The 22,328-nt window shown below is 43.4% G+C and overlaps 1 protein-coding gene across 3 annotated transcripts in view; it reads left to right on the forward strand.

Moving 5' to 3' along the window:
* The first annotated feature begins 13,422 nt into the window (after positions 1-13,422).
* MAP2K4 (mitogen-activated protein kinase kinase 4) overlaps positions 13,423-22,328 on the forward strand; it is a 104,650-nt gene continuing 95,744 nt past the window's right edge. For all 3 annotated transcript variants that reach the window (XM_059996577.1, XM_059996578.1, XM_059996579.1), the window contains exon 1: positions 13,423-13,565. In XM_059996577.1, coding sequence (XP_059852560.1) covers positions 13,451-13,565 — 115 coding nt within the window. In that variant the 5' untranslated portion in view covers positions 13,423-13,450. The remainder of the gene's footprint in view (positions 13,566-22,328) is intronic.

Below are 22,328 nucleotides of genomic sequence, written 5' to 3' on the forward strand. Positions count from 1 at the left end.
ACGGAGCCCTCTGTGAATCTGATGGAAGCTATAAATCTTTTCACAAGGAAAGTGCACATACGTATCTATATACAAAATTTTGCATGCAGATTCAGGGAGTTCACAGAGCCCGGAAGTGCATCCTTGGAACCCACGGACTTCAGGTTGAAAACTCTAATTCTCATAGATGGTTCTTGATATGGAAGTTACACTTGGCAGTTTAATAATTTCTTTATAAACTGTCACCTTTCTCCTTGTGATATGTGATCATCATTCCTAACCATAAAAGTTTTGGCCACTAACTAGGTCTGTTAGGCTCTTGAAGTATGAGTTGAGACAATTATTTATTATTAACTGTGTATTGTAGTGCTTCTCCTCAGACCAGTGCCAAAAGTATCATTTTGGAAGTTTGCTTAAAAACTGTATTTCCAGGCTCCACTTCTCAGAGAACCTAATTAGAGGAGAAGGCAAGAAATCTGGGCTTAACATGCCTTCTGTGTGAGTCTGCTGTGCAGCCACATTTGAGAAGCCCTGATTTAGGGCAGTGGTCGCTACACCTTTTTTTTTTTTTTTTTTCCTGTGGTACACGGGCCTCTCACTGCTATGGCCTCTCCCGTTGCAGAGCACAGGCTCCGGACGCGCAGTCTCAGCGGCCATAGCTCACGGGCCCAGCCGCTCCGCGGCATGTGGGATCTTCCCGGACCGGGGCACGAACCCGTGTCCCCTGCATCGGCAGGCGGACTCTCAACCACTGCGCCACCAGGGAAGTCCCCACTACACCTTTTTGATCAAGCACTCTTTACCAGTAAAACTATTTTGAGGCTAGAGAGCCACTATTTGTATATGTATTTATTAATAAATAATATACATGTATCATTTTGCCTACATATTCTATATAGTAAAACATGTGAATATAAAAGTCAACAAAGACTGAGGTAAGAATGAAAAAATAATATTTCAAAATATGTATTTTATTTGTTGAATAAAATTCCCACTTAAAATGAGATGGAACAGGCCTCATTAGTTGAGCAAATCTTGATTTAATACTCTAATTATACAGAGATTTTTCAGGTCTTGTTCTACCTTTACTTTTTTTTTTTTTCAACACTTAGTTTTAATGGTTGTCATAAATAAAAAAAGAAACTTCACAAACCCTCCAAATGGAAAAAGTACATCATTGGCAAAACATTTTCTTTTTTCAATACCATCTGTTAATTAAGTAATTTTTGAAGAAATGTGCCTACTAAGAAATTCCAAAAAGTACCTGGTAGGATATTGTATGACCTTAAGCATCACTGAAAATTATCTTCATGTTCTGGATAGGGTATCAACCACAGAGCCTAAAGTTTACTAAAAGCTGGGATCTCACCTCGTCAAGACTCTCTGTATAATTGATCCGTCTTTTGTTCGTGCCAGAAAAAGAGCTCCTGCCTTCAGGTACAGACTGGAAAACTTCTGAATTCTATAGATGATTCTTTTTTTTTTTTAATTTTATTTAAGTATAGTTGATTTACAATGTTGTGTTAATTTCTGCTGTTCAGCAAAGTGATTCAGTTATAAATATACACACATTCTTTTTCATATTCTTTTCCATTATGGTTTATCACAGGATATTGAATCTAGTTCTCTGTGCTATACAGGACCTTGTTGTTTATCCATCCTACATATAATAGTTTATATCTGCTTATCCCAAACTCCCAATCCATCCCTCCGCCACCCCCCTGCCCCTTGGCAACCACACATCTGTTCTCTATGTCTGTGAGTCTGTTTCTGTATTGTAGATATGTTGATTTGTGTCATATTTTAGATTCCACATACAAGTGATATGTGGTATTTGTTCTCTTTCTGACTTACTTCGCTTAGTGTGATGCACAGATGATTCTTTATCCCATCAACTGACCAGGGGCCCTTTAAAGCTTGGAGAGTTCTATCTGGTAAACAATTTCAGGGAGATTGAGTAAGAGGCCTCAGACTCCCTTAAACATTCTACCACCCAGAATTCTCCTTCTTTGGTCCCTTAGGTGCCTCATCTTGATGCTTATTACTGATTTCTGCTTTCCACACCGTCACTTGTGGCCTCTCTGGGCCTCCTTCCCTTCAAGCTGTTTTATTTCTTGCTGAGCTGATGACCCTCCCAGCTTTGGACAGCCAGCCCCTGCCCTTGCTGAATCTGTGACGTTTCCCTCTTTCTGATGGCCAGGGCTCCTGAAAACCCCATCAGCATCGAGCTGTGGGAGGCCCATCTGTCCCTGCTGTCAGATGCGAGGGATGGCTGGACCACTGCCCAGGTTTTTTCAGATTGAACTTTCCTCCCTGTGACAGAAGCTTCCAGGAGCATTTGGTGACTCTTGAAGGGCTTGAGATCAATAGAAGAAGCAAGCTTTTTCTTCCTCTGGGGAGCCAGCAAGACCGGTGAGTCATCTGTCACTGCTAATTAACAAAAAGGGTCTGAACATTGGGGAACACACAGAGAGAAAAGGATTCGGATTAACCAGACACTGGGGTTTAAAAGAAAATACCAAAAAAACCTATTTTCCAGAATGTAGTCTATTCATTATGTGGTATTAGGAGACCAGAGAGAAAATTAAGTTAATGGGCAGCAGCAGTGTGTTTTAGGAAGCCTCGGAGGGCCACTGCAGAGAGATTCAGGCTGCCCATGGAGATGCGCAGAAGAAACAGCATGTGGCCAAGGGCACAGAACACAACCTCATCTTGGAAGAAGCTGGGATACCAAGAATTAGGCTTAGAGTGTATTCATTAAAGCTTGCAGAATTTTACCAAAGATCCCTTCTTTCCTCTGATGCTGCTGTGGACCCTCCAAACCAGGCACTGGAAACTGGAGGCATGTATTTCGTTTGGCAAGCACAGTTTTTAAATTCTTATTTTGAATGGGAACACCTTTTATGGTGTATGACATACGCTGACCATCCCTGTAAATCAAGTCTGTCTACATTTGCCAGGACTTTAACCTGGTCTCTAAAGGTGTTTGAACAGAACTGCTCAGTAATATTCTCCAGAATTCAGAGGAGATGGTAGTTTAATGATGCCCACCTTGGATTCTGGGTTTTAGAGCTCATTGGGGATGCCTGAGGGCTCAGCTGGCCAGTGGGTTGGAGGGCTTTCAGGGGAAGAGGCAAGGCTGACCACTGCAGCCTGGGGAGGGCACTGCCTCACCAGAGCCCTTCTCCCCCAGAGCCCTTCTCCCCCACAGCACTGGCCATGTTCTTGTCAGTCCGTTGTCTCCACCAGGCACCAGGCGTCTAGGAACTGTCCTTCCCCAGGTACCCGTTATTCAGGTCAGCTCCCAAGAGAGAAATATGAAGGAATCAGTCAAGGGCGACAACAAGAATTTAGCCTAGGTGTACTGTAACTGTATTTTCAGGACCCAAATTCAGACCTCATGGTCCAAAATTGGGAACATAGTATTTGAATTGTGACCGTCCTGGAAGGTTCATGACTTGTGAGCACTAGAGCTCAACCAGAGTCCACTAGGGGGGAAAAAAAGAGAAAGAAGGAGTTAGAACTTCAAGACCTATCTGGGAGAGTAAGACAATTGTCTCATGGATACACTTTCTTATAAACTGGGATCTGGACTTCTTTCTCCATGAAGAATGATCTTGGATTTCCACCACATACCTGAAAACTTATGTAGTCAAGGAGACATGGTCTGGTGTAGACAACCTTGTCTGTGAACCTGTGTCGCCCTCCAGGGCCACCCCTAGGACCACCCGGACCACGCATGGATGCCGGAGGACAGTTGTGTTCAAGGCAACCACATCCAAGTGGCATCGTTTGGACCTCGTGAAACAGTGATGTGAGTCCTCCTGAGGTCCCTGCAGCGTCCTGTGGTCCTCCAGGACAAATGCTACCCATCTCTGTGTCGTCATACATTCCTGAGCTTTTAAGTTCATGTCTCCTTGCTCCAGCCTGGCTGAGAGGGAAAAGAACAAAGAAATCCCTTAACTTGGCTTCCTGAAAACCACTGAACTGCACCAAACTGTCTAAAAATATATTCCTGAGTTCTAACACACAGACTTGTGAGACGGTAGGGGAAAAAAAACCTGCTAAAACATGGCTTATATATGTAACATCAGGAGAGAGTAGTTTAGAAATGACTAAAAGAATATCATTTTTCTTTGAGTGCACATGTGGCTTGGATTTAATAAGGCATAATAGACCAAAAATGGCATGAAAGCTCTACAGTAGCACCTGTCTAGAACAGGTTAGAATAGGCAGAGAGAAATGGGGAGGGTAGCTTAACAAAACTTTATTTTCAGGCTTAAAGGGAACCAGTAAAGACTTTTAAGTAAAAAAAAGTACTATCAAAAATTTTACTTTATTGATCTAGTAATAAATATTCACTGAGTAAATTCTTACATGATTTATCATCTATGTATCTTGCAATTCATTGCTATTCAAGTAGAACCTGAGCAGAGAATAGAAACTCGGTACATATATCTTCTGTTCAATAAAGAGAAGAAAAGAAACATTTTGTGTAAGTAAAATAGAATATATAAGGGAAAAAACATATCTTTTTATAAAACAGACTTTTCAAAAATAATTTATGTTTCTGATTAATTTTTAAATGAAACTGCTTAAAAGAATTTAAATGTATGCTAATAAATACTTTGTAACTCATAAAAGAATGCTTGTTGCAACAACAAAAGGACAGCTATCAAGCTCAATTTAGCTACATATTAAATAATTTTCATCAGGTATTACATTTACAATATTCACAATTCATAAGCTACCAAAAGTTTATTATCAAAAGACTTTCTCCAAATCCTGTTGCCCAGTCACTTATATGGAGAAAGGAAAGATGAATAAGACAGATAGGAAGTGGAAAATTCTAGTTCTTTTTGAAATTTTAGTTCTTTATAACAAATTTTGATGCAGTATTATGTGAAAGTCTTACAACTCTAAATTGGTACTGGAGGGACTTCCCTGGTGGTGCAGTGGTTAAGAATCCGCCTGCCAATGCAGGGGACACGGGTTCGAGCCCTGGTCAGGGAAGAGATCCCACATGCCGCGGAGCAACTAAGCCCGTGCGCCACAACTACTGAGCCTGCGCTCTGGAGCCCGTGAGCCACAACTACTGAGTCCACATGCCACAACTACTGAGTCCGTGTACCACAACTACTGAAGCCCCCGTGCCTAGAGCCCACGCTCTGCAACAAGAGAAGCCACTGCATTGAGAAGCCCGCGCACCACAAGGAAGACCCAATGCAGCCAAAAATAAATAAATTAATTAATTAATTAATTTAAAAGAATAAATTGGTACTGAAATGTGGCTGTTTTGTGAGCCATCAGAGGCTGTCTTTATCTACGACCTAAGACAAGATCAGGGAGAGAATGACTTTAGATGAATGAACTGAGTTTAAATACGACCTTTCTTCGAACTAATGGGAGCTTGTGTCTGAGGTAGTTCATAAGTTAGAAATGTCAACAGAAAAATATATTTATCAATTTTTAAAGGAAAATATATACCATTATTATTTAAATGCATACTACTATAATTATGAACGAGATTTGTAATCATTGGTTTAGAAGCCATTTATATTTATTTATCTTTTATTCATTTTTTTTCTATTGCATTGCTGGTGCTCATTTATTGGTTCATACGTTCTTTAGATATATAAATAAATATATATTTATGTATTACAGACAAACATATGAAGTGCTTCTGGGGTATAATGAGGTATAGTTTTCAGAGGTGTATTTAGACTTAGAGAAGCTCTTAACATCTGACTAATATAAGGTAAGTTGCATTTTTCCTAAGTGTCCACTTTATCTTTTATAAAACCCAATCAGACTTTTTGTTCTTGTGACGTCTTCTCTCCTGCTCATTAATATTTTTGTGCTGTGTATAACTTTATTATTAATTCCTATTGTTGAATAATTGAATTTTTTTCAATATTCCAAAAATAGAGAATTTCCTATGTGTCCAGCATTAATTTTTTAATTAATCTATGTCGCTGATAAAATGCTTCAGCCACTACTAATAGAATTTAGTTACTGATTTCTGATGGTTAGAGGAAGCCAACAAATTGTACCTCTCAGAAAAGGGCACAGTTTCCTTGAGCTCTGACTGGTAGATTTGATATGGACCAATGTACTAAAAGTGAGTCATCGATGGTCACAGGAATTCATGTTGTGGTAGTTCCTCTTGAAATGAACACATTTCATTTTAAGTTTATAAAATATACAGTGTCTGCCAATGTCCAATTCAGTGGCTATTATAGATGAAATGCCTCAAAATACACTGTTACCATAAAGGTGGCTCTAATAAAAAAGACAGATCATAATGTGTTTGCCTAAGATGTGGAGAAGCTGGAACATTCATACACTGCTGGTGGAAATGTAAAATGGTGTAGCTACCTTGGAAGAGAGTCTGGCAGTTCCTCAAATGGTTAAACACAGAGTTACTGTGTGATCCAACAATTCTGCTTTTAGGCATGTACACAAGAAATTTGAAAACCTATGCAAAAACTTGTACACAAGTGTTCACAGCAGCGTCATTCATAATAGCCAAAAAGTAGAAACAACCCAAGATGTCCATCAATGGGCAAATGAATAAGCACAATGTGGTGTACACAACGGCATATTATCCAGCCATGAAAAGGAGTGAAGTTCTAATACAAGCTACAACATGGACGAACTTTAAAAATATTATGCTGGCTGAAAGCAGTAGGATACAAAAGGCCATGTTCTATATTATCACCTAGAAAAGGCAAATCTATGACGACAGAAAGTAGATTAGTGGTTGCCTAGAGCCGGAGCTGGGGGTGGTCGGGGCCAGTTGAAAGTGACCGTAAATTGTATGGAGTTTCTTTCTGGGGTGATGGGAATGGTCTCAATTTGACTCCTGTTATGGTTGCATAACTGTGTATATACTAAAAACCACTGAACGGTACATTTCAAATGGGTGAATTGTATAATATGTGCATTATAGCTCAATAAATCTGCTACCAAAAAACCCACACAATGAAACAAAAACAATGCTTTTAAATTGAAGCCAGATCATGTTACTTAATCTAAAAAGCAAAACCAAAAATGAAACAAAGCCCACAATGTCCTCCCCTAAGTAATTAGTAAATGCTACAACCTTGAGTGAGCCAGAGATGCCTGTTGTGGTCTCACGTAAGTCCACGGTCAACATATGCCCCTGCACAAAGAGGACCCTGTGTGGCTTTACCCTAGGTGATTCCTTTCTTTTAGATGAGAAGTTTCAATAAGTCCTGAGTTTTATAAGATACCTATTTGATTGGATTAAATTAGTTAGACATTTATACTTAGTTTACTTGGATTGTAATTTTGCTCGAGGGCAATATAATTGAGCAATATGTTTAATTTTTGTGTGGTTTTTTTTTGGTTTTATAGTGTTTTTCATTTTCTTCTAATATTTTCTTATGAAAAAATTCAAACATACAGTTGAAAAAACTTGTAGTTATCCTCGGTCTACCCACTACCTAGAGTTTAGCATTAACATTTTGTTATGCTTGTTTCAGCACGTATCTATCCGTCTATCCATCCCTCTAACCTTCCATTCAGCCATCTTTTTTTTCTGACGCATTTCAAAGTAAACTGCAGGTATCAGGACATGTCCTCTTTAAGACTTCAGCATTCAGATCATGAGCCTGAGTTCAGGATTTGTTCACAGTTTCTTCTTTTGATATATAATTTACATACTTTGAAATTCACAAATCTTGAGCATGTATTTGCTGCATTTTGACAGATGCATAAACTCCTGTAACCCAAACTGCTATCAGGGCATAGAACATCACCTTTACCTTAGGAAAGTTTCCTCTGACCCCTTCCCAGCCAATCACACTGAATTTCCTGTTCTCCCCGACAAAAGTGCCCACTGTTCTCTCTCTCGCTCTCTTTTTTTTTTTCCATTTTAGTCTCATTTTGTTTTTTAAAAAACAGTGAGGATAGATCAACAGAATACAGAAGATGAGGACAGGCTCTGGGTGTAGTTCAGGCAGATGAGAATTGTATCATTCTGGAATATATTTGTATCTGGTCAGACCACTGTTAATACTATCAATAATACACCTCACTGGGGCTTCCCTGGTGGTGCAGTGGTTGAGTCTGCCTGCCGATGCAGGGGACACGGGTTCGTGCCCCGGTCCGGGAAGATCCCACATGCCGCGGAGCGGCTGGGCCCGTGAGCCATGGCCGCTGAGCCTGCGTGTCTGGAGCCTGTGCTCTGCAACGGGAGAGGCCACAGCAGTGAGAGGCCCGCGTACCGCAAAAAATAAAAAAATAAAAAAATAATACACCTCACTGTGGTAGTGACTTAGAGTGAGGTATTTCCATTTTTAAAAAAATTCTTATAAATAAAGTTGTGATGAACATTTTCCTATAAATCTCTAGATGCATATATAGTTATTAATAGTCAAATTGGTATTTCCCTTTATCTGAACCAGACTGAACTTTGGTTCTTTTGATGGAATGAACTCACATTCCCTTCATTTCCAGTTAAGTGCAATGTTCAACCAATATCCAGAAACCTGCACAGAGGCAACATAGGCCATTGGATGGCCTGGTCCTAAACCCCCAGCGATTTGGGGATGGACAGGAGATGGGTTTTGCTCAAAGCCAACTGCTGAGCCCTTGTAAGGACTATCACGTGATTGTTACAGCCAAATAGAGGTGCCTGACCCTTCTAACTTTCTCAGAGACTGAAACTGGGGACCTAAGGTGAAACCCAATTGCAGCCTATTTTTGCCTTATTTGGAATGTGAAGAGAAAACTGTCCTCTTAATGTAACCACTGAGACATGTATCAAGAAGAACAAGCAAGCTACATTTCTAAGCAAAGGTGCTCTAAGCAGGGGGTATGCAGATGTCACTCTGACCTCGTCATACATTGCTCATAGCAATGGCCTTACTCTGTTATTTCCATCCTCTCCAGTGGGAAGGAAAAGTCATTACAGGACAGAGCCAAGAACTTCAGGCCCCTTTAGGGATTTTTCTCAAGGAGCTCTTATAAACATGAATTTGCTGGTTATTGAGACATATTTTGCCTAATTGCCTTTTCGGCTCCCCAAGGATTATGCTAGCTACTAGTATATTACTAAAAAAGCTGTACTTCTTTTAAGCGATTCATTATTTTGAACCATGTATGAGTTTGTTATGGCTGTCATAACAAAGTACCCCAGACTGGGAGGCTTAACCAAGAGAAATGTATTTTCTCACAATCCTGGAAGCTGGAAGTCCAGATCAACGTGTCAGCAGGGTTGCCTTCTCAGGCCTCTCTCCTCGGCTGGTAGATGGCCGTCTTCTCCCTGTGTCTTCACACAGCCTCCTCTCTGTGTGTCCTGTTCTCCTTATAAGGACACCAGTCATATTGGATTAGGGCCCAATGTGACCTCCTTTTACCTTAATTACCTCTTTAAAGCCTTATCTCCAAATACAGTCACATTCTGAGGTACTGTGGGTTAGGACCTCAACATACAAATTTTTTTTGCAGGGGAGACACAATTCAGTCTATAAGAAACAATAAAACACAAATATATAAGAAAAATGTGAGCATAAGAAAAAGTAAAAAGCTCATAGCTTCATCAGTTTGAACAAACCAAGATCCTTTCTTGTTTTTGCCCAAACTCAGACCTAGTTGATGGTTTTTTAAAAAAATTAATTAATTTATTTATTTTTGGCTGTGTTGGGTCTTTGTTGCTGCGTGCAGGCTTTCTCTAGTGGCAAGTGGGGGTTACTCTTCGCTGTGGTGTGCGGGCTTCTCATTGCAGTGGCTTCTCTTGTTGTGGAGTACAGGCTCTAGGCGTGCAGGCTTCAGTGGTTGTGGTATGCGTGCTCAGTAGTTGTGGCTCTTGGGCTCTAGAGCGCAGGCTCGGTAGCTGAGGCGCACGGGCTTAGTTGCTCCGCGGCATGTGGGATCTTCCCAGACCAGGGCTCCAACCGGCGTCCCCTGCATTGGCAGGCGGATTGTTAACCACTGCGCCACCGGGGGAGTCCCTGATGGTTCTTATCCCTGGTTCTTATGCACTAGTTAACAATACTAACAGCAATCCAAGTATACTGTCCGTTTTATTACAAGCTCAGCATTAGGCATTATTAAACAAAAAACTAATTAGTTACATATTACTCTTCTTTTTTGTCTGAAAGCATCCTTTATTTCTGCTTTCTTTAGATTCTTTTTGTCCCATTTTATCTTAAAGTACTTTTTTTTTTTTTTTTTGCGGTACGCGGGCCTCTCACTGTTGTGGCCTCTCCCGTTGTGGAGCACAGGCTCTGGACACACAGGCTCAGCGGCCATGGCTCACGGGGCCAGCCGCTCCGCGGCATGTGGGATCTTCCCAGACCGGGGCACGAACCTGTGTCCCCTGCATCAGCAGGCGGACTCTCAACCACTGCAGCACCAGGGAAGCCCTTAAAGTACTTTTTTAATTAAAAATTTCTTTTTCATTGAAGTATAGTTGATTTACAATGTTGTGTTAGTTTGTGGCGTGCAGCAACATGATTCAGATATATATACATATATATATATTCTTTTTCATATTCTTTTCCATTATCATTTATTACAGGATATTGAATACAGTTCCCTGTGCTGTACAGTAGGACCTTGTTGTTTATCTATTTTATATACAGTCATTTGTATCTGCTAATCCCAAACTCCTAATTTATACCTCCCCCACCCCTTTTCTCCTTTGGTAACCATAAGTTTCTTTCCTATGTCTGTGAGTCTGTTTCTGTCTTGTAAATAAATTCATTTGTCTCATATTTTAGATTCCACAATATATTTACTCTTTTAATTCAACTTTCCTGAATGAATTTCCTAGTTGGAATGTTTTCCTTTAGGTTTATTTGTTACATATATTTTCCTCATTCAAGTTCACTTAACTGTATCAGGTCAATGTTTTTCTTACTTGAACAATCTTAAATGTAACCTATATAATCTAAAATAATATTGGAAAACTTTTTCCTACTAAATAGTTGACTAATCTCTAGTATTGCCTCTAGGATTTCTATTAAATAATAAGTTTCTATTAAAGAAATATGTATAGGGCTTCCCTGGTGGCGCAGTGGTTGAGAGTCCGCCTGCCGATGCAGGGGACACAGGTTCGTGCCCCGCTCCGGGAAGATCCCACATGCCGCAGAGTGGCTGGGCCCGTGAGCCATGGCCGCTGAGCCTGCGCGTCCGAAGCCTGTGCTCCGCAATGGGAGAGGCCACAACAGTGAGAGGCCCACGTACCGCCAAAAAAAAAAGAAAAAAAGAAATATGTATAATCGGAAAAAGGAATTAGTAGCACTTTACATAAGACTATAAGTATATCAATTGTCCACATCAAAAAATGGGGGAGGGATACTTATGGTACTGATGCAGGTGGGGAGACTAGAAGTCTTCCAAGTCATTTCTTGGTACCACTCCAAAACCCAAGGAACTGCAAGTGAGAAATGAGATGACATACACAACACTGACATTTAGTCAGCAGAAACTGGTTGTGAAATCTACTGGCAGGTACTGGAATAAAGTGTCAGAAAATTTCTCAGAACTATTTGGTGTCTGGGAATCCTGCATCTGGAGTCTGATGATGACATTTGGTGTGTTTGCCAAAAAACTATGAGGCTGTTGATGCCTTTTCCCAGGATGTTAAAGTGGTCAAGCCAAGGGAAGTGCAAAACTATTGCCTGGGGGTGGTGGTGGTGGGGTCCCTATATTTTTGCATCAATCTTTGTTAATTGTTGGCAAGTTGTGTTGATGTTTTGAGAGAAGAATTTCATTTAACTTTTGATACTGACCCCTCCAGGCATTAAAATATAAACCTCAAAGGAAAGAAAGCTGTCTTCCAATCTGTACCTCCAAAGAAGAGCATTTAGGGAGCCTCAGCTCCTCCTTTTCTCTGTCATTTGTTGCTACTCTTCCCATCAGCACCATGCCAAAGATGCAGATTGAGTATTTAGCCTGTACTCTGGGCTGAACAGCCTGGATGGGACACTTTCCTTCCAGGTTCTGATTATATTTCCTTTCTGGGGACCCCATTTTTATGGTTCCCCAGGGCCAAGAAGAGCAATCTGGGATACTGATTCCCAGACGGGAATTTGGCAGTGTTTCTAATGATGACCTGGAAATGGAGATGTCACTCTGCCAGCCAGGCCCTCAGAGGAGAGTTCTGGCAGGCTGGAATGCGAGGCTCTCCACTTTTAAGCACACCTACCTGCTCTCACCTTCAGTTTGCCTTCACTTTCTCCCAGTTTACTTTCCCTAAGCCCTAACTCTAGCCCCTGTGAGCAGTCAAGATGATGGCTGAGGCTGAGTTCAGAGCAAGCAGGCAAGGCTTCTGTTGATGGAGGGGACATTACCAAGGTGCCCCGAGGAAGTTCCAGCACAGATAAGGTCTGTGTGGAAGGATGTCCTGGTATAGATGGCTCAGTGCTTCCAAAGGGCAGGAAACATCCAGCTCCATGGTTCAGACTACTTGGCATATTGTATAGTTGGTCATTCTATATAGAGACGAGACATACCTCTGTCCAGAGATCCATACCTTACTGTTCCAACTACATTTCTGTTGGTCCACAAACCCCCAGCCTCACAGAGGACTTTTTTTTTTTCTTTTTCTTTTAGCTGCTGCCTTCCTAAAACCAGTCTCTGTGCCAAGCACTGGAAGAAATTTGATTTTGTTCTGTGAAGTTGCCATCTTATATAATTCATATTTAAATTATATAATTTATATGGCTGGTCTTATAAGGTGTAGAAGAGGTGGGGGAGAGAATCCAGTGTGTATTTAGGGGAAGTCAGTGATACAGATAATATATTTTGGGAGGCCAGGGAGCTTGCGTGCTTAAGATACTGTTTTTCAAATTTAATGTGCATACAAATTACCTGGGGATATTATTAAAATGTAAATTCTGATTCAGTCTTCTTGGGATGGGTCCACTGACGGTACTTTCAGTAGCATTCCTTAGGATCTCCCAGGGCAGTGTAGGGTTAGGGTGTTAGGCAAGGCTTAGCGGGAGCTCCACATGGAACCACAGGTAGAGCCAAGTCCCCTCTGGAAGTGCCGTGTCAGAGACTGGACAAGAAGCACGAGCTCTGCGATCCCTTTCAGTTTTACAGTTCAGGTTTTGGGTTCTGAGATTCCAACAAGGGGCTTCTTAAACTTTTGGGGTCACAGACCTCTGTAGGAATGATAGAAGCTGTGTACCCTTTCATACCCCAAATGCACACACTCCTCACTCCGCAAACCGCTCTAGGCTCCGCGGCGGGCCCGCAGCCCCGGTGCAGGACTTCTGCCGGCCTCTGGGGTCCCGCACCGGCGACCTGGGCAGTTCTGCCGCTCAGCCGCTCAGCATCTGGTGCGGCTCCGCGTCAGGCGCGGGCGGGGGCGGGCGGGGGCGTGCCGGGGGTGTGCCCAAGGCGGGCGCTAGCCACGCCCTTCGGCCGTGCGAGAGGCCGAGCTTGCTGCATTGCAGCCGCCGCGGCGCCGCTCGGCTCCTCACTCCCAACAATGGCGGCTCCGAGCCCGAGCGGCGGCGGCGGCTCCGGGGGCGGCAGCGGCAGCGGCACCCCGGGCCCCGTGGGGTCCCCGGCGCCCGGCCACCCGGCCGTCAGCAGCATGCAGGGTAAGGAAGGCGGCGGCGCCGAGACCCCGGCCCCCGGGCGCGGCCGTCGGAGTCGTCGCGGCCTGTCCCCGCGGCCACGGACGCCCCCGGACCCGGCTGAGGAAGCCACCGAGCCACCCGCGCCGGTCCGCCTCCCTCCCTCCCCGCTTCGCGCCCGGAGCCGGCCGCCCCCGGCTCGGCCTGGCTCCGGGCGGCGGGCCGCGCAGGCCCGGGCCGCGGCCTCCGCCCGCGCTCGGCCCGGCGGGGTCCCGACCGCCCGCGGGGGCCCACCTGGCCCGGGCCCGCCCCCGCGGCCACCCCCGCCGCCGCCACCGCCGCTTACCTGGCGCGCCCCGCCCGCCTTTCCGGGAACGCGCGGCCAGGGTGCGGCGGCGGGAGGTGGCCGGGGCCTGGCCCGCGGGTCCCGGCCGCCCAGGGCGGCGGCGGCGTCGTCGTCGTCCCGGCCCCGCGCCCCTCGGCCCTGCGCCCCTCGGCCCCGCGCCCCGGCGCCCCGGCCCGGCTCCCCGCCGCCGCCGCCGCAGTGGGGCCCGCTCAGGGCCATCTTGGTTCCCTGCGGGCGCCGCCGGGCCCGGCCGCCGCCTGACCTCTGGGCTCCGCGGTCCTCCTGGACCCTCGGTTTCCAAACTTCTGCAGGTTTCTGCTCGCTGGGCGGGTGGGGCGGGGGTGTTCAGGCCCGTGCCACCTGTAAGGTGATGAGACAGCCCTTGGCCTGGGAGAGGCCGGGGGTTTCTGTGTTAGCCTGGCATGCAGACCAAATAAATAAATAAATAAAACAAACAGAGGGAGCTCGGTTGAAATGCAGAGATCCGGGAAATCGAAAGGCAGGGGTCCGAGTGGTTCTCTGCGGGGACTGCACATCTGAAGCAGCCCTCCTAATTAATGACTTTCCCCAGTGGGAATGCTTATTAGCTCTTTGTGGCTCTTGACAGGGGCTGTTGTGAAAATACCAGGCCCCAGCCCGTGAGGGACCGTTTCCTTGAGTTTACTGGGGAATTTTGAGTAGTAATGTTATCTTTGAAAACAGGGAATGTCAGAAATCTCTTGATAACTTTCGCAGACTTGCTTGCGTTAAATTATTAGCAGCGTCAGTTGGGGTACCCTTCGTGGTCCGTGTGACCATGGTTACTCTTTGATTAAAATCTTCCTGAAGGGCTCCGAGGTCTATCTTAACCGTCTGTCTGGTTAGGTTTGACGTTTGTTGAGTATTTCGGGTTTATGAGAGGGTGATTCATGAAGCAGAGGCGGGATTTTATTCAATTTTATATCCCTGTTCCCCTCCCCATGGGATATACGTAAGGAACAGTGATAGATATATACAGGATGATGTCAGAGCTCAGAGGACACTTTCTGTGCAGGCCCTCAGATAATTAATTCAAATTAAATTAGTTATTGGATGCCACTGTGTTGTACAATATACAGATGAAGTACAGGATGGGTTTCCTGATCTTCCAGCTCTACAGTCTCGGTGGTGGTGGTGGTGGTGCTGAAATGAAACAGCAAAATGACAATTTAAGATTATATTGCATATCCAAAACAGGTGACTTACAAAGCTTATAAAAATGCAAGTTTTTTTGGGAGTGGGGGTAGGGGATGAGTAGGGAGGCTAATAGTTCGAAAAAGCTGTAGAAATTAATTTTTGTTCAAAAATGTTTATTGAGCATCTGCCTAGTGCCAGGCATAGTGCCCTAGTGCTGGGTATATAGAAGAGAGTGAGTCAGATGGTCTCCTTCCTGATGGAGCTCACCCTCCTGATAGGATTGGGGAGGGAAGACAATATGCAGATAAATAAGAAAAATTGCTAATTGGGAAAAGTGTTATGAAGGTAACAAGCTGGGTTAGAAGTTAATGGGGGAGGGGGCAGTCTGCTTTGGTAAGATGGTCACAGAAGACCTGTCTGGAAAGAGGACTCTGTTACGATAAAGAAGAGGGTTCTAGGCAGAGGGAACAGTGTGTGTGAAGATGCCAAAGTAGGAAAGAGCTTGGAGTGTTCTAGGAACTCAGAGAAAGTCATCGTGTTTAGGAATTATTCTGATGCGCTCCATTCTCCTCTCCCACCCCTGAGTATTTTTTTTTTACGCCTTATGTATTTATTTAAACTTTTATTGCACATATTTGACAGGTCCCTTCAGTTTTTTTGTTTGTGTGTTTGGTTTTGCGGTACGCGGGCCTCTCACTGTTGGGGCCTCTCCCGTTGCGGAGCACAGGCTCCGGACGCGCAGGCTCAGTGGCCATGGCTCACGGGCCCAGCCGCTCCGCCGCACGTGGGATCTTCCCGAACCGGGGCACGAACCCGTGTCCCCTGCATCGGCAGGCGGACTCTCAACCACTGTGCCACCAGGGAAGCCCCCACCCCTGAGTTTTGAAACCCAGTAAACTGAACTTTCTAATAAGCAGAACCCAGTTTAAAAGGGAGAGGGAGGACATAAGACTTCTCTTTGAATTTTTGATGAATTTTCTTTTATCAGTACTGTGTCTAGCCTTGATTGATTCAGGAACCTGTTGTATCTTCTTGAACCTCTCTCAATTACTGAGAATGAAGAGAAGCACTTGAAACTCTCAGGACGTTTTCTCCCACAATCCAGGTTACAAAGCTTGAGCTTAAGCAGCTGTGTAGGATCTTTTTTGTCTTGTGATGTTAGAGCGCAACCTCCCTTACTTCACCTATCAGATCTTTGGCTTTAGATCATACTTCAGGTCCTTAGAAGATGTTTGGTAAATGCCACTCCCCCCCCACCCCCGCAAGCATGGTCACCTGCCACCCCCAAAGCACTGTCTCTCTGGGAGTTTTTAATGGCCAAGCTCTTTCTAATAGCAGGGTTTAGCTGTGGGACGCGTGGAATACATGTAATATTAACAGACATTGGTGGTCGTTCTGTGTGAGAAGCACCGTGCTGGGCACTGGGTCACCCTGCACATTTTTTCATGGCTTGAGGTTTGTGGCCCAAGAGTGGTCTCAGTTGAGAATTATTGGGTTTTTTTGGTTTTTTAATATCATAATGCTTGAGTTAAGCCAGAGCTGTGGTGTCCTGGATTTGAATCCCCTCATCGGGACTTAAGAATTTTGTGACCTTGGGCAACATACTTAACCTCTCCAAGCCTGAGTTTCTCAGTTGGGAAGCAGGAATAATGCTTACCTTACAGGAACTTTGAGAATGCATGTAAAGTGTGGGCCTGACACACAGTAAGGATGTGATTGATGCATGTTAGCCATCATCATTGTTAATAGCAACAGTACTCTTACTTGTAATGGTCTAATTAATTGTCTCTTTCATTATTAGCAGATGAGTCCCTAACGCCTCATGATCCATCACACAGTTTCTTTAGCTTCATTATTACTGGGTCCTACCCTTTTCTCTACCCTGTTTATTTCCATTTTTCATTATTGAGCATTTCTGGTCAGAGTATTCTTGATGAGTCTTTATTCTCCCTGGGTTCAGGTAGCTGCTCTGCCGTGTACAAGCTCTGTGACCTTGGGGAAATTACCTACATTTTCTGAACTCATCTGAGTTTCTTATCTGTTAAAATAGGGATAATACCTTACGGGGCTGTTGTGAGAATCACATTATTAGATTAATGCACATAAAAGGGCTTTGAAAATTATAAAATATCTATACGTATATAAGGATTGCTATTAGACATGGCTATTTAAATGCTTTAGTTACTAAACCCTTAAAATGTAGTAGATTTTTAAAAATCTCATGAACACAAGAAGTTAAATTTATTATAGGAGACTTAAAGCAGGGAAAAATAAAACTTTTCCTTAAACTTTACTTGGATAGCTGAGAAATGTCAGTTTTAAAAAAATGTGTAGCATAGTTAGAATCTATAATTGAGTCTGAAAAACATGGAGACATTTGTAAAGTACTTGTTACAGGAACTGGTTATAAAGTATATGTGGTAAGTGCCTCTGATTCTCTTAATGAGCTCATGTAGGTAGTTTTTCTTTTTTTCTTTTTGAGTCTCAAATATAGATGTATAACAGAAAAGTTATGGACTAGTCCAGTCCTTACCCATTTACCCTCAGCTGAACATTTTATAAATATCAATTTAAGTAAAAAGATGATAGCTAGATTTTACTTTTAAAAAATGTGCAAAATGTACAGCGTAGCGACTATAGTTAATAATGCTGTATTGCATATTTGAAAGCTGCTAAGAGAGTAGAGCTTAAAAGTTCTCATCACAAGAAAAAAAAATTATTTAACTATGTGCGGTGACAGATGTTAACTAGACTTACTGTGTGGGCATCATTTCACAACATGTACAAATAGTGAATCAAGTTGTACACCTGAAACTAATATAATGTATGTCAATTATACCTCAGTAAAAATATTTACAAAATAAAAGAAAATACACAGAACTTTCAAGTGTAATGAAACATACCTGTTAAGAAAAAGTGAAGATTTAAAATCAGTACACTTTTTTCTCCCAATAATATTTGAATATAAAAAATTAGTATGAAATGCCCTATTTGTGATTATATTTGACTGTCTTTCTATTTTTACCATTTAGTTTGTGGTTTTCAAGAACCATAGGAGGGTGCCTTTATCCCAATTTAAAGAACTGAATTGTGCTGACAATGGATAAGATACCAAACCCTAGAATTGCTTGCCTTTCCCACTGTGTTGCACACTATTTCTTTCACCATTTATTTGACATAACCTGATAAATAAAATCCAGGTCAGGAAGTCGGTCCCTCCTCAAAGCACATATTGCATTTCTGTATGTTCCTTAAAAAGGAGAGCAACCCTAGTATTAAAATTTAAAAAGTAGAAAAATATAACGCTTTCAGGATACTGATTTTCTCACATTTTCTTTTAATGTCCCTTATTAGAGTGTGAGTGTGTGTTGAAACTTGTTTAAGATGGGATGTTAGTGAATGCTGTATTTTGAGTCATGTTTCTTTTTTTGCAAATTTCTCTTTTTCCATTCAATTTCTATTACCTAATTTGAGAAGCTGGGTTGATTTGGGCCCATAGAGTTTTTATTTTTAGGGGTCTGGAGGTCAAAATCAACTCCATCACACATAATTCAGGTCAGTCTGCATCTCTAGGTGATAGAGACAGTCCACATGATACAACCTGAGGAAGTTTAATTCAGATTTAAAATTAAGAAGGGAAACTAATAGTTAACACAGCTCTTTTTTCACTGTCTTTACCTAATTTGATGCTCATAAGTGCTCTTTAAGGGTAGATGAGCATGGTCTCCTATCATATATTAGGGAACTGACGTTTAAATTAAGGAATTTGCCCTAGTTGAAGTGGGTTTTAATCCACCTGGTGACAGGCAGCCTTTGCTCTTTCTACTCTTCTACCCAGGTTCACATGGTTTCTCCGAGCTCTATTTAAGTCATTTCAGCCATTCAGGTCTGAGAGAAGAATCTTTGCCAGAAGTGATGCAGATTCAGGAATAGAAGGAAGAGATTATTTTAGGTTTCAGTCAGGGGGTGGAAGCTGTATGCATCCAGCCATGTTTGGGTTGATTTCGGAGCCTCAGGGCTTTCTGATGCTTCTTTGTGTTGCAGAGTTCTGAACTCGCTGGGGTGTTTACCCTGGCACTTTGAATTTGGGGGCATTTTGATTGCAAATCTACAGGCAAGTAGAAAACTTTAATTAGATGTTGAAAGGTAATAGAACTCTTTCAACACTATGCATAGTATGGAAAAGGCACCCACTTAGCATAAGAGTTAATAGCATACGTTGCCGTCCTGGCTAAATTTGTCATCTGGGCAACTTACTGTCCTGCTAATGGGCATGGGTTAGCTTCTGGCCGTTTTCCCCAACTCCAGGAAGTCTGCATGTGTCTCTTCACACTCTTGGCAAGGTTGAGAATTAACATGAACCTGTAGAAAGGATTCAAGGGCAAGGAGAGAGGAGATTGGGCTGACTTAACAGCCACGCGGTGAGAGGGAGCATTGGCCAGTAGTTAACACAGCTCAAGATGGACCTTTACAAAGAAGCTGGCAGTCCCATCGTGCACGGCTTGATTCTTGAAGAAAAGCATGACATTCCTCACCAGGGAGAAGGATGGTGGAAGTGGACACCACAGCAGCTCTTTCAAGCTGTATTATATCTCATCTTACCAACAGTCACCCAAAGTATTCAAAAGGGGGAAGCTAGAAAAGGGTTGCCAGATAGATCTCTGTTATATATCTGACACAGATATGTGTGTCTATCTGTGCCTGACTTTGCTGAAAAATAAGCGACATTAAATGGCTCTCCTGATGCATTTGCCAGTGACCCTGAGATCTGGGTTAGGTTCCTGCCAGGAGACAGTACCCACTCCGGAGCTAAGTCCTCAGGACAGCAGGCTGGGTGTAGGAAGGGCTGAAACGGAGAGGCAGAGTGTGGAATCCTTTGTTTTTATCTCTCGGTGACAGGAAATGAAAGGAGAGGGACTGTTTGTGTGGGTTAAGCTGGTCTGATAGGGAAGGTACCATAATCGTTGCTCACCTGAAGGAGATACCAGGAATAATAATGACTCTTGATAACATTAACCTGCGCTATCCCAGGCTCTGTGTTGCATTTATTACCTTATTTAATCATCACAGAACACTTTCCGGTATTATTATTCTGTTTTACAGATGAGAAAATTGAGGCTCATAGAGGTTAGATACTTGCCCACAGTCACATGGTTGATGAGTTGCTCTCCCCGGGTGTACTGGGCTTCCTTGAACGGGCTCCATGGTAATACAGTGCTTAGTTACAAACCGAAGAGTGAATAAGGTGGTCATCAGCCACAGGAGGGAGAGGGACTGGCATGTGAGGGCTGACAAGATCCTGAATTTTTAAAAATGTGGGAAGGATTAGTATTCATAAAATCATGAGTGGTTCTGGATGACGCAAATAACCTGGAATTACTAAATGAAGGTGGGTCCCTTTTAAGCTTGAGAAAGGTGAAGTCAGGAAAGCTCAAGGAAGTAACACAGCAGGAAATCTTGTGGAACTCACTCTGAGTACAATGAAAATACAAAGTTTGGATAAGCTTAGATAAATGCTGAGATGTTAGAGTCATAATGGTATACTATGAGTAACATTACAGTCGAAGGCACTCGCCAACATTTCGAGGTTGAAGTTGGAAGGCGGCAAGCTGCTGGCCTCTTCATGCTTGTGGCAGAAGGAAGATTTGGGAGCTTGGTCTGTGGGCCTGACCCAGTAAGGCAGGCAGCTGTGATTTTCTTTGTATCAGTGTGGCTTCATACTGGAGTTCATTATCCCTTTTCAGCATTACCAGAATCCAGGGTGTCCAGGAAACTGTAAGGCGCTACTAAGGAGGTGGGAAGCTACTTACGCCCCTGTCCCGCCCTCCCCCCCGTTACACCCTCAGCCCAGGCGAAGGGCAGTGCGGATGGTCGCTGTGCCCCATGAGGGCCACTAGACAATCAAAATTACACGTGGACACGCTGTTTCAAATTCTAAGATTACTTGATATTATTCTTAATTTTATATATAAATGAGGAAACTGGGGCTCAAGCAAGATGCCTCTTTTGAGTTTCACAGTTGGTACTAGAACCCTGGTCTGACATTCTTCATTTTGTTTTCTACTTTCTCAAATACTCTTTGCCTTTGGTTTTAATATACACTTATGCACATCTTAAACAGCCTTTTAAATGGATACAGGCAAGCTCACTTTATTTGGTAAATACAGTAAATTGTAGGTTTCCAGTTATGGCCAGTTAAGGACTCTCAAGATTGAGGTTGGACGGTGAGAATGAGGGGAAAATGTGGTGGGAGAGTCCTGGTGAGAAAAAGGAGGGGAAAAAACCCCACAGAGCTTTATTTCTTTGGTAGGCCTACTAGCACCCTGCCCTGTACATCTCAATATTTATTCTTGGGGGTCTGAGATTTAATGAAAAGAAACTTGGCTTGGGCCATGTACTTTCCCACATCTGTACTGTAAGCACCAACTCTCTGACCTTTGCGGTTTCTTTTTTTTTTTTTGGCTGCGTTGGGGCTTCGTTGCTGTGTGTGGGCTTCCTCTAGTTGCAGTGAGCGGGGGCTACTCTTCATTGCGGTGCGCAGGCTTCTCATTATGGTGGCTTCTCTTGTTGCGGAGCACAGGCTCTAGACGCGTGGGCTTCAGTAGTTGGAGCACGTGGACTCAATAGTTGAGGCTTGCTGGCTCTAGAGTGCAGGCTCAGTAGCTGTAGCGCACAGGCTTAGTTGCTCCGCGGCATGTGGGATCTACCCAGACCTGGGATCGAACCCTTGTCCCCTGCATTGGCAGGCGGATTCTTAACCACTGCGCCACCAGGGAAGTCCCCCTGGTTCTTTTCCATATATATAATCTCTCTCTATAGAGTTTCTCCGCCCCCCCCCCCGTGTGTGTGTGTGTGTGTGTGTGTGTGTGTGTGTGTGTGTGTGTGTGTGTGTGTGTGTGTGTGTGTGTGTGTGTGTAGTCTTTTAGAGGTCTAGAAAGATTTAGGTAATGGCTTTTTATCTGATTTAATTGATAAGATTACATGGAGTTCCAAGGAAAAGCTGAGCCATCTGTTCCGGCTACTTTAGACTGTGCTTGTCAGTTAGCAAGTCTTTTCTGAGTGAGAAATAATGCAGAAATAGATGTAGGTATGAGTCCTTAGAATCTGTTCATCTGGTCACTTCATCCATAATTAGGTAAAAAGAGCAAGTCTGTAGTTATGCTTTGAGAATTTCACCCCTTCCCTTTTAGCTACATGTATGGATTCTGTACTGATGATAGAACTTCAAGATTTGAGAATTTTTTGGCATTTAAAAGTGGGCTTAACTTCTGATGTGTTAGGGGAGT

Source organism: Delphinus delphis, chromosome 19 (assembly GCF_949987515.2).
Source record: "Delphinus delphis chromosome 19, mDelDel1.2, whole genome shotgun sequence".
NCBI lineage: Eukaryota > Metazoa > Chordata > Mammalia > Artiodactyla > Delphinidae > Delphinus > Delphinus delphis.